Raw genomic sequence first — 12,583 nt, forward strand, 5'->3', positions numbered from 1 at the left:
CTAACCACCCTTACTTACCCAACCATATCGCAACCAATTCTCTGGCATGATTGCATTTTATTTTACTTTCTTCCTTGTCTTCACCCCAACTCCTAAACCAGAGGAACTACCTCACTTCCTCTTCCCACACAGGAAGAGAACTGCTATGAAGTGCCATGGCCACTGACCGACCATTTGGCTGGAAGGGCCCTGCCTTCATTTGTTCCAGGCCAGATAATAGGAGGAGAGGCAGCCAAGGCAAACACGAGGTCCGGTGATTGTGTGCACAAAAGCAGACCTCCTTCTGGTTAGAGACGGACACAAAGCCACACCGGACGAATGTCTTGAAGCACGCACTCAAACTGTGACAGCACCGAGGGTCAGTTACAGTGCTTGTCCATAGATACATTATCGACTGTAGTCGATAATCAATCCAACCCATTCAAACAACAAATCCATCGATAATAGAAAACTCAATATACCATGATAATTATAGCGACCATTGGCTTTGCTTTTGTGAAAGAGCAAAATCAAAACATCTCAACAGAAGGAGCCAGAGCAGAATTGTTAGTTTTGTACCCATGACTTCAAGCTTGTAGATGTTCTAGCAAAATCACCAGTGTAAAACTTCATAAACACATAAGAAACATGACGAACTTCTCTTCTGACTCAAATACCAGCTCCGACAAAGTTAGTGAACACAGAAAAACATCAACCTAAACCGATTCAAAACTTTAGACCACAACACAGCTTGTATTTCTGACTGAGGGGCCAAACAGGATGCCTGAAATCTCCCTGTACGCCAGCAAATAGTTGGCTGAAACTGAACTGGCCTCACTACCACGACAACAGCAGCAATAAAATTTATCTTAAAGCTTTCAAATATTTAGCCACACCTTAACGTAAAGTCACTGTTGTGCCAAGCAGGAGCCAGCAATATCCTCTCATCTGGAGTTTTAGCTGGCCTCAAAATACTTCAGGTTGATTTGAACGAGCAGGAGAATAAGGTAAGAGTGATTTACCGTATATTATAAAATATGCCTATAACAAAGATCAAAAGTGTCATCATTCAGAAACCGTGGGCAAAGATCTTTTATCAAGTACAAAACTTTTAATGCTCACCACTGTATCAATTTTTTAACTATTGTGGTTGCTCTCTCTTTTCACCTCCTCTGACCAAAGTCTCCAGTGATGTCTTTTGCTTATTTCTACTCTGCTGGCCCCTTCTCTTCTCCTCTCTCCCTTCCGGGGGCAGGAAATTCTCACAATTGCTGGCCACAGCTTCCCTCCATCGCGGGAGGCTACGGGGGTCTGGCTAGACTGGCTCTGAATGCTCAGCTCCGGAGGGAGTTTGTCAGCGGTGAGCAAACAAAGGATGCCGCTTGCAGTCCCCCACCTTAAAAGGCTCTGCCATTTCAAACTGGAGGTCAGAAGAGTACAGTTATCTTCAAGACTAGCTCTTTGAAGTTGAACATTGAGAAGAATGCTTAAGATGACCTCTGTTGTGACCTGCGGTAGCTTATCTGAAATTGCCTGATCACTGGCGGGTTTCCAAAGTGGCAACTGTAAAAAAAAAAACAACAAAAAAAAAAAAAACTCCAAAGTACAGCTCTGAGGGTTCTTATCAACTTCAGGTTTGAGTAGATCATTCTGAAAGAACTGCAAAGTGGACCTAGACAGGTAGGGTGATAAACCTCCAAGGAGTCTGTGACAGACTAGTGGCAAACAACAACAAAAGTCACAAGAATGACAGTATTTCTGCTTATTGGGTCATGTGTTGAGTCGTTTTGGAGCAACAGTTTCCCTGAAAGCCTAAACTTTGAGTCTCAACCAGCGGCAGCGTCAAAACGCAGAGAACAACTGGACACCAGAGCTTATTCTAGCGTGACGAGTATTGAACCCTAAAGATGTATGACAACAGATTTTTCTCTCCAATTCCAATTTGGTATCATATTTTGTGATTCGCATTCTGGGACAGTTGGTGTTCACAGAGAGGGTCTTGCTGTTAGCTAAGTGATACGGTGCCAGAGATATCACCATCTGGTTGGCCTCAAGCAGTGTCTTCAACACACACACACATACACACACACATACACAAGCACTCACACACACACACACCCACACAAGAAACAAAAATGAAGTTACTCACATCAACCATTCAAGTTATTTACCACCAGCTGGTGTAGGAACACAGGCGTGGATCCATAGACACATACACAAGCAAACTGCACAGCTGGGCCAGATGGATCATCGCTTTGCTAATCCCAAAGGCCTCAGTGCCCCTGATGACAGATTTATGCTCTCCAGGAGCGCCTTGTCCCTGGATCAGGTGACCTGACTTTCTCAAAGCCCTCTGCGGAGCTTTCTACAGCCAGATGAGGATTACCTTTCCTCCCCAAAACATTCAGATATCCAAGGATGCACCCTTCTCCATAAGGAAAGTAAAAGCTAAAGGGAACATATGGATCCACTTGCCTGGCAAGTGGACCAAAGCAGGACGTAAATTTACCAGATAAGGCAACAGCTAACTTCCTGTTTCACAGAGTGCAGATGAGGCGTATTTCCTTCTTCAGATCCTCTCACAGAAACAAATTTCTCTTCAGAGTTTAGTCTTGTGTTCTCAGTGAAAAAACAAACAAAGCAAGAATTCAACTAAGATACTATTCTTCTTGGGGAAGAGACCATTTTTCTCTTGGTGTTCTTCATTAACTCCATGTTGCATCAAAATAAATATGTGCATATCTGCGTGTGTGTGTGTCTGAGCACGTTCCCAATGGTTTTATGGTTTAAGTGACCCTCTCTGTACTCATATCTGACCCAGACCTTAGTGACTGATAACAGGCCGTGTGTTGGAATAGACAAAACTGCTGGGACAAAGTGTAAAGACTGGAAACAAATTCTAAAACAGGACAACAGCAAGACTGAAAACAGGATTTCATACGACTGCGACAGAAGGCCAGAGGCACGAGTAGTTAACAAAGCTTGAAGTCCAGACATGGAAGATGAGTTATAGGGATGGGTATTGGTCTATATACCTATGGTTTATCTAATCTTAAAGGCTAAATCCCATTTCACCCTTTGCTGCTCAATGTTAGCCCACAACCCAGCAGTTCATAGGGTTTGGTTGCCCCAGTTGATTTTGGGGTAGAGAGCAAAAGAGCTATTTAAACCATAAGTTTTTAATTCTGTTCAGAGGCACACAGAAACAAAGAAAACTGTGGGTGATTAAACTTTGAAATGTTCTTTCAATGACACAACAGCCACTTCCAAACCCCCCCTATTTTACAGTATCACTTAACTGTACAAGATAAACTTCAAAAACTTCTTCAATCTATATATCCAAAAAGGACTTCCATACTAATGTTTTTGGTGTGATATCACCAAATTAATCACAGCAACAGACTAACTGAAAAAAGGCAATTATTATTAGGATAAATTTGATTTATAGGGCCACGTAAAAAAAAAAAAAGTGACAACCGATGATAATATATCGGGCTCCAGAAGAAGTGTCAAATCCTTTCCACTGAATCACTTTAATGTAGCATTTGATTTTGTCACTATACAACATTCCATGGCTTATTTATTTATTTATTTTATATTTAAAAATATGTATGTATATTGGGGGGTATGTTCCAATTCTTATCTTGCCCTTCTCCTCCTTATTCTGATGTTTGGAATCAAATTTTGATCCGATTGTATTTCGTAAAATCCAACAGTGAATTGCGTAATTTCCAACCCACATGTGCATTTTTATGATCAATATTATTGTCAATGAAAATTTACAGCACCGGATTATATTTTGTAAGCGTGAGCATTCTGTCTGATCTCAGCGGTGCGCTCATCTGCTGGAAACTTTTTCTTTTTTTTTTTTTTTTTTTKGCAGCGGKGTGTATTAAAAAAAAAAAAAAAAAAAAAAAAACGGGAGGGAGAACCAGGAGAAGATTTTTATGAAGAGTAGAGAAGCATCCCTGACATGGTGTGCGTTTCTGTCTCTCTGTGTGTGTAAGTCGTGAAAGGTTATCTGGTAAACAAAACCCGGGGATATTCAGTGGATTGTAAACAGGACGGGGGGACGTGAAGGTATGCGACGAGAAAGGGGGCAGATTTCTTATCTGACAGCCTGAAGCATTATACGCCTCAGACGACTAGAAAGAATCATATATGTGAGGGTGAAATTCTAGAAAAGTAGTGCATGTAATAAATCAAATTTAGAGATAACACATTTAAACAGTCACAAAAATAGGGTATAGTGGGTGGGAAAAAATACTTAAATCTTAAAAACAGTAAAATTGAAACACTAAAATCATTTTAGATATTTTGTGGTGGATATCAGTCACTGACTTACGTGTTAATATCATCGTTAAACGTCACAATCGCGAGTCCCGCTGCGCCCCGGCTGGTATCCGCTCAGATCCACTCCGCTCTCAGTACAAAGTCCGCATAATAAATCCAGTGTGGGTAAAAAAAAAAAAAAAAAAAAAAAGAAAGAAAAGAAAACACTATAGCTTTGGTCGCAAATGTCCCTTAATCGTTTCACAAAACAATAAATCCATTTGTTTCTGGTTGGATTCAGAGGTCTTCAGCACCTTCCAGCTCCCTCCGACGCTCAGGATGCAGATCCCAGCAGGAATGTGAATGGAGAACTGTGTGATTCAAGCTTTAGGAATGGGCGACTCTGAGGTGGCTCCACCCCCCACCCCATCCAGATCCACTCCTCTGCTGCGCCCCACCTGATAAGGAGCAGCTGCAGACCTGTGGAGTTGCTAACATGTAAGGAGTGGAGAGGGGGGGTCGAAAAAACCCTCCAGCTCTATGACAGCACGGATTTTCAAAGCGCAGAAGGTGATGCGGTTATTTATTTATTTTTTTTAGACTTCATCAAAGTGATGAACTTCCCCCATGAGGTGATTCCTCTGTTTTCATTTCAGCTTCTACCACTCCCCTAATGAGCTGCGTTTGACTGGTGGGTTGGCACCCAGTTTGCATATCATTAGGAACGAGTGGAGACAACTGTGAGACGCTCCTTTGTGTCGCTAGATTAGTCTGAAAAGCGCAAGTGGTGCCGTGAAAAGACGGCCGCTGCAGGTATGACAATGCATTCACACCCCGCCCGCCCGCCCTTCACGGCCAGGCGCGCCCAGTGCACGTACGCCACACAATCAGGTCGACTGAATAGTGTCAGAGAAGAATTTAGCCATTTCTCCTGAAAATCCTATTATTTAGTTTAGGTCTTGCGCAATATTCTAATATTCCTGAGGAATTGGATTATGTGTTTTCGTTAGCTGTAAACCACAATCAACGCAATTAGTAGAAATAAGCGTCTGAAATGCATCACCACGCTTAAGGAATCTCCATCATTTATTGTCGTACTGTCTTGAATACTTAATCTGACGTGTTTTTCAATAATATTCATTGAAATATACGTGTACTATTGGAAAGGAGCCCTGTCAAGTTGTACAGTAGTGGTTTTAAATGTACTTAAGTAAAAAAATAAAAAATAAAATAAATAAATAAATATTGAATGGATTTCAAATTTACTACAGTTAATAATTATACAATAGGATTTTTTTTCCATCCACATCAAAAACAGAACAAATTTAATGTCTGGTTTACTCTTGATTCATGTCAACACAAACAACAAAACCAACTAAGATCTGTTCAAAGATCTCGTGAGGCCTAAGCAGCAGCTTAGTTTCCATTTCTTAACATCGGCTTGGTTGCGTCCATATATTTCACACCTCCGCATTATTTTCTATGATCTCACAGCGTTAAGGTGGAGCAAGAAAAAGAGAAAGCCAGACAAGTCATCATGTGGCAAGGAAATGTCTGTAATAACCCAAAGCTTGGACGGCAAACAAATGGAGGGAAAGGATGATGCAGAAAATCCTGGATGACTGTTCAGTTCGTTGTTGGCAGCCATGTCTGTCCCAGCTGACGCCTCAGTCAGAAGCAATTTAGCCAGAAACATGGATTCCGCCAACTCCATTAAAGAGCATGTGTGTGTGCGTGTGTGTTAAAAGGCTGCATATATATCCAACAAAGCATCAAAGTATTTCTCAGTTTTTGAAGTAATCTGTTTGTTCCAAGTACTGGATACTGAGATACAGAAGTCAACTCAAAATGTTTCCTGTAAATCTCAAAAACCAACAAAACCTGGATAATATTTACATTAGATTTTTTATAAGGATAGGTTTGATTTGCACTGCATTTTTATGTACTTGTGTCCCTTCAAAACTTAAATTATTCAACTCAGACCTTTGTTACCATGTGCTCAGTCAGTTTGATGACTTGGAGGGCCGCTGTCCTATAACTTTTAGATACGTCTCTGCTTCAACACACCTCGGTGAAGAAGAAGTAGAAGAAGTTTTATTTATGTAGCAGTTTTACAGCAACAAGGCAGTTCAAAGTGTCTAATAACATGAAATAATCATTTTATTCCCAAGTATCGGTTTGATCAGACACCAAAGGTGTCAAGACATGATTGAATTTAGGAAAAGAATAACAGCCCTATGGCACTCGAGCATAAAGCAACGTACAATCCAGTCAGCAGAACTATAGAAAGGGAGCTCATTAAGGAAAACCTACACAAAATTCATAACCTGCCGGAAGAAAGGGATAATTACTGTGTGCGAGGGTGTGTGAGTGACAGAGACAGAGCAAGCATAAGCAGAGGAAGCACAAATGTAGAGAGATTACCAAACAAGGCCAAATCCCTGAGCAGAAAAAAAAAAAAAAAACCCGACCACCCAGAGTCTGCGCCCAAAACACAAACGCTAAAACGTCTTTCTTCCAACGTGGGTCCACAACCCCTGCGAGGAGACGAGGGGGCTCCAGCTCTCCGAGATGTTTTCTAGTGATAATTGCGAAAGAATGCCCGCAACTGTTGATGAATGTGTGTGGTAAAGTGTTTGAGATCAGACGAGCAGACGTGCCGCTGCTGCCAGTAGCTGCGGGCCAAATGAGTGCGTCTCTTTCAGAGTGTCTGCAGTTTCCATTCATCAAAGCTCGTCAGAGAGCTCGGCTTATGATTCAGATACAAATCAAATACAAGTATAATATGGGTGTGGGACAAAAGAAAGGAAATGAGGAGATGCAACGGGGTTAGAAGGATTACAACCAGCGCTGCATATAAATGTTCCCCAGAAAAAGGGAACTAGAAATAAAACCTTCAACTTAATATACTTGGTTTAATGGATTGTTTTGTGTGTGCTATCACCACTAATTTAAACACTAGGTAGTCATTTGATTTCCAGTCCTTTGACTGCTGAACTGTTAGGCAAAGCTACTGTTGCAAGCCATAAACTTTGCTTTGTCACCTCTGACCCCCAGGCATAAAGGAAGTGAAAATCTAGGCAAGTCAGTATTAGAAATGATAAATTGAGAACAAGGAAAAAAGATGGAGAGAATAATAGGAGGAGCAGAGATCAGAAGCAAGAAAAAGGGACAGAAAGATGCAAAGTAAAGACAAAAGTCTTGCAGCTTCAAAGAGCTACAGTATCCTCTGGGTTATAGCCTTGGGGTTCACCAGTCCTAACCCCAAACAGAGGGGCCAAGTGAAGGTCAGCGGACGAAGGACTCATTCCAACACACACAAACCCACGCATACACACGCACACACACACACACACCCAAGGCCATGTCAACAAACACTCCCAGCGGAGATAACCAAATCATGGGTTTGTAAAGGTTATAGTGGTCTTTTGGTGGTAAAAAAAATGTTGCTGTGTTCGGTCTGTGTGCGTAAACATCAGTAAGTCATTTTCACTCTCACTGAGTTAAAAATATGCCTTTGAAATATAGTTTTGTATTTGTTGAACTTCTTCTGTATACTGTTTTTCACCATGTTATTTAATCTCTTTAGAGTTCCTTTTCTACATATTGTCTTTCTTAGTGTATTTGATTGAGAATTTATATGACACACCGACAAACTGGATAACAATGAAGTGGAGCGAAAAGACACTTTTTTTTTACAAATAACACTCTTCATGTTTACCGAGACATGGCCGTCCACTTAGGCTGACAGGCTGGGCAAGGAGAGCAATAATCAGGGAAAACAGCCAAGAGTTACTCACTGTAACTCGGGAGGAGCTGCAGAGATCCAGAGCTAAGATGGAATAATCTCTTAATAGGCAAACAAAAACAATATTTCGTGTTACGGGGCCTCAGTGGAAGGCCTCTAAAATCTTAATGAATTGAATGTTTAGCGAGTAGGTTAAAGGTATGCTCCCATACACAGCATAGTTTATATCCTTAGCCTTTCACTGATGTAGGTTCAAATAATGGGTGCAACTGTTGAGACATAAGCAGATAGGGTGGAGGGGGAGTGGATAATCTTTTCATAACAGGAATCTCCAGAAATAGTTCATCCATAGTCTCTGGGATCAGCCCAATAAGACACTGATTAGAGGCAGAGGGAGAGAAAAGGAGAGGGAGAGAGAGAGAGAGAGAGAGAGAGAGAGTGAAAGAAAGCGCGAGCAAATGCTTGCAAACACACAATGGTGAGGAGGAAGTGCAAGGAGACAGAGGCTTGGTTTGGCTCTCACAAAAACACACGCACACACACCCCCACAAACAGAGGAAGTGTGAAGCAGACAGAAGACCAAGCGCCTCGCCAATACCCTCTCTGGGCTTTGATGGACTGATCGTGGTCACAATAGAGACAGGAGCCTGACACACACGCTTTTCACAAACAATGGATCCATGTGGTTCTATCAACGTAAGCATTCCGAGGTGGATCCATTCATCATCAGTTTTCCTCTACACGCCCCAGGAGTAAAGGCTCCAAGGGCCGCAGCATTCTTCTTTTAAGTTTCTTTGACGTCGTCTGCACAGCTGCTTATGAAATTGAAACCAAAATTTATTAATTTCTGCCACTGATTTTCTCAAACAGCAAACACATGAACACACACGTTCACGGACGCCATGTGGTTGCTGAAAGCCTTTTATTTAATATCTTCATTTAATCCTCAAATAAACTACAGATCCACATAAATCCCCATGTTAGTGAAATCCAATACTGATAGCTCCACTTGGTTCCTTGTACCACAGACCTAATCCAGGACCTCAAACTGAGCTTGCAGGGAATATTTAGCCCCAGAGTGGATCCTTCAGTTTGGAATAATAAGTGACAAGTGAGTGGTGGAATATGTGTTTAACTGATTTGTGTAATATCAGGGATTAGGCAGAACCTGTACCACCTTAGGAAAATATTGTTTACACGTTCAAATATATTAAAAAAGACTGCAGACAATGGTACGTGAAAAAGTTGCTTTAGAGACCAAACAATTCTGGGGACTCCCTCAGGAAACAGCCGACTGGGGAACTCCCCGAAAACCTTTCTTTTTTCCTCTCTGTTTGCATTCATGCTTCTAAAGAAGGACGCTAAAATAGCAACAAGAAGGTATCAACCCAGTCTGGATGTTGGTTGGTGTACGTTTTGTTTGTCAAAACTGGTATCAATATTTAATTTTTATTTGAACTTTTTGAATGGCTGTTGCTGCTGCTTTGACTTGTGTTTGTTAGGCGGTCTGGATCAGTCATCACACAAACTGGGATGCTTTGGTGCTCAGGTAGTACTAACTGTGGGAATAAAATGCATAAAATAGACATGTTATGGTTCCTGTTTAAATTAGTACAAAATTATTTGGTTTTAACATTTATGAGAGAAAAACATAAGGCAGTAGTTAATATTAAAGGCACGTCAATTAATTGATTAGTGATTAAGATCAGATCAGACAAGTTTCCCTTGATCAGCTCGTTGTCAGGGATGCCAGTAACTGCAAGTTGAAAGTTATCTTATAGGCTTTGTATTTTCAGACAATGTCAATACAAAACCATTGTTCTGCCATTATTATTAAATGGTTACTTAACAATAATGATTTTTATTAATCATTATTAAAATGATGTCATAATCATTTTTAGTAATATGATTATTTAAAAAATGCTACAGTTGTGAACAGACATCACAGTTTAAGGCCAAATATTTGTTCAAAAGTTTTCAATTCAGATTTCAATCTATCCTCTATAATGACTGTTAATGTTATTTCCCATTGATGTATTTCACGCTGCAGTTTTGTTGATTGAAAGCCAGTGAGTTTTCAATGGAAAGCTCACTGGTGACAATGTGGGTTCAGGGAACAAGCAGGTTGTATGAGCTGATCCACTCAACTAAAAATTATTTTGTTTTGGAGAGTGCTTCATAATAGATCACAAGATAAAAAAAAATAGACTCTTTAAAGAAAACTCTTGCCTCAGGGTTTACCCAGTACTTGCCTGCCCTCATGCTTGCTTGTGCACTATTTCTTCGATTCTCATGGTGGTTGTTGCTCAAATGAAACTTTAAAGAACATCATAGCAAGAGTGTCACCTGTGTGAAATGCCAAACTTTCTCAAATTGATCCTTATGTGCCCTGTCTTTGCTAAGAAGATATTTTCTACATCACAAGACAGTCTGTAAACTTCTCCTTTAGCTTAAGTCACACAGCTAATTTACCATCTCCAGGTGAAATGCTACCATACAAGGTGTCTACTCAACCTTGGACGTTGCATATATATATATATACCAAAAATTCAACATTTATGTCTGAAGAGGCACAATTGCCCACAAGAAATGCACTTCCTCCTTGTTAGAGGGTACAACTCTCACCAAATTCAATAGTCCAGTGTGGCTCCTTGTTTCAGATTTAACATTTAGAAAAACTGCATCAATATTACGATATCAGAAGTTAGTTGATCAGTATCTCATCAAATACACAACAATATATTGTTGCTCATGTTTCTCCCATTAGTCATGCCTAGAGAAAGCAGAGTAGGGGAGGGTTTGCTTCAGGGTGAGAATTAGATGACAGAGGAAGGAAGAACGCAACTAAAAGAGCTTTTTAAGAGGTTAATAGAACAAGGCAAGACACATGTTGTGAATTAGAAAAACTGGCTGAAGACATTTAAAGGCAAACTTAGAAAACAAGATGCTGCAAACAGCTTGGACGTTCAAGTAAACCTGGACAAATTAAAAGTAGCAAAGCACTTCTAGATTCTAAATCTGAAACGTGGGAAAAATTAGCTTAAAAATGCTATTCCACCAGCGTCAGATCATTATGAGCTTTTACTCCACCAAGACTGACGATGTTTAATGGCGGCGTCCTGTTACTGGCAGAAGGAAACCATCTGGTTTGATATTTCTATGGGCTCGGAGAGCGGAGGAACAGCTTTTCATTAGCCAAAGAGTTACTGTGTGTGCCTATATTTTCCAAGAATTACAAGCGGTAGCGGTTTGCTTGGGAAACCAACATGAATATTTGGGGAGTGGTTAATGATGCCAACCATATGTGAATGGAGGAGCGTTCAGAGCTGCCTCACGACGCCTGGAAACTTCCAGAGTTCCTGTTCCAGACCAAGTGACGTACAATAATTGCTTTTTTGATTAACATGTGTTCCACATTGCTTCATTTTCCAAACACCTTGGTTTATCGGACAGATTAAAGTAAACCAAAATGAATGTTAGTGTTTATCCTCACCTGTGAGTTTAAAGTACACTAACTGGGAAGCAAATGTCTCATGAACTTTTTTTTTTTTTTTTAGCTGTTGTGTTTGCTAGAAGCTTTTTCTCATGTTAGAACTCCCAGTTTTTAATATGAAGCACATTCATTAAACTTGTGTTTTATCATTTATGAATTCCCTGTTGTATTAACAATTGTGTTAACTGTACTTGGCATTGTTTCATTAACTATTGGATCAGGATTTGGTATCGATACAATCCTACTCTTAAAACTGATCAAGACATTCCTACTTGACAATGCTTATTTTATTCATAGATCAAATTAAATAAAGTTTGTTAAAAAGTGCAGCAAAGTAATGTTTTAAACAAACGAAAAACAATAACATAAGGCAGTGGATAATGTTAACTATTTCATCCCTGTAAGATATTTAACCAGTTTCTGGATCCTGTTTTTTGCCATCAGATAATTTCTCAGGTGACTGTTTGGTTTAAATATAAGGTGATCAGGCGATTAGAACTGACAATCCCATGCAGACTTCAGTACAGCGCTAATTAAAATGCGGAAAAGATTCTGACAACTGGATGAATACAGATTGTGAGCTGCATTCAGTTTTCTGAAGCTGTCATTTTCCTGCTGACATCAGTTTCCTATAATATATCAAATATTTAACAGCCTGTATTATAGAGCTGCTTACCATTAGTACTGCTAAAGGTTTTTCCAACTGTGGCGAAAGACTGAAGGACTGCAGCTCAGTTAAATTCATGTTTATGTTGAACGTGAAGCACGTGCACGGGCCCCAGTTTTTTGCACTTTTGTTCCAGAAATCTGACCACCTCAGCTATAAAAAAAATACAGCTGGGAGGCACTTCTTTTGTACATCACAAAAATAAAGTGACAGTGATCTGTAAGAATGCAGAGTGTGCTGATAGTATCTGCCACTGTGATGAATTGTTTGGAAGGAAAGTGCAGTTGGCAGACGCACAGAGGAGCTGGCACTGGTGTAAACCGGTGCGTGCCAACTGGCTTTCAGCAGTGGTGACTCAGCCAGCCTTAGGTGCGAACTGTGATCTGCAAACGGTCTGGAACGAGCCCCGTGGCAACGTTTTTGT

The 12,583-nt window shown here is 40.4% G+C and overlaps 1 protein-coding gene across 3 annotated transcripts in view; it reads right to left on the reverse strand.

Moving 5' to 3' along the window:
• The window catches only part of dlc1 (DLC1 Rho GTPase activating protein), a 76,507-nt gene that overhangs the window by 20,888 nt on the left and 43,036 nt on the right, over window positions 1–12,583 (reverse strand). The window contains exon 1 of one of the 3 annotated variants that reach the window (XM_008413551.2): window positions 4,325–4,635. The exons of the other annotated variants lie outside the window; for them this stretch is intronic. Within the exon in view, the coding sequence (XP_008411773.1) occupies window positions 4,325–4,337 (13 nt within the window). The 5' untranslated portion in view covers window positions 4,338–4,635. Of the gene's footprint in view, window positions 1–4,324; window positions 4,636–12,583 lie in introns of those variants that run through there. 3 annotated transcript variants of the gene reach the window in all.

This window comes from Poecilia reticulata, linkage group LG1 (genome assembly GCF_000633615.1).
Source record: "Poecilia reticulata strain Guanapo linkage group LG1, Guppy_female_1.0+MT, whole genome shotgun sequence".
In the NCBI taxonomy this organism is placed as follows: domain Eukaryota; kingdom Metazoa; phylum Chordata; class Actinopteri; order Cyprinodontiformes; family Poeciliidae; genus Poecilia; species Poecilia reticulata.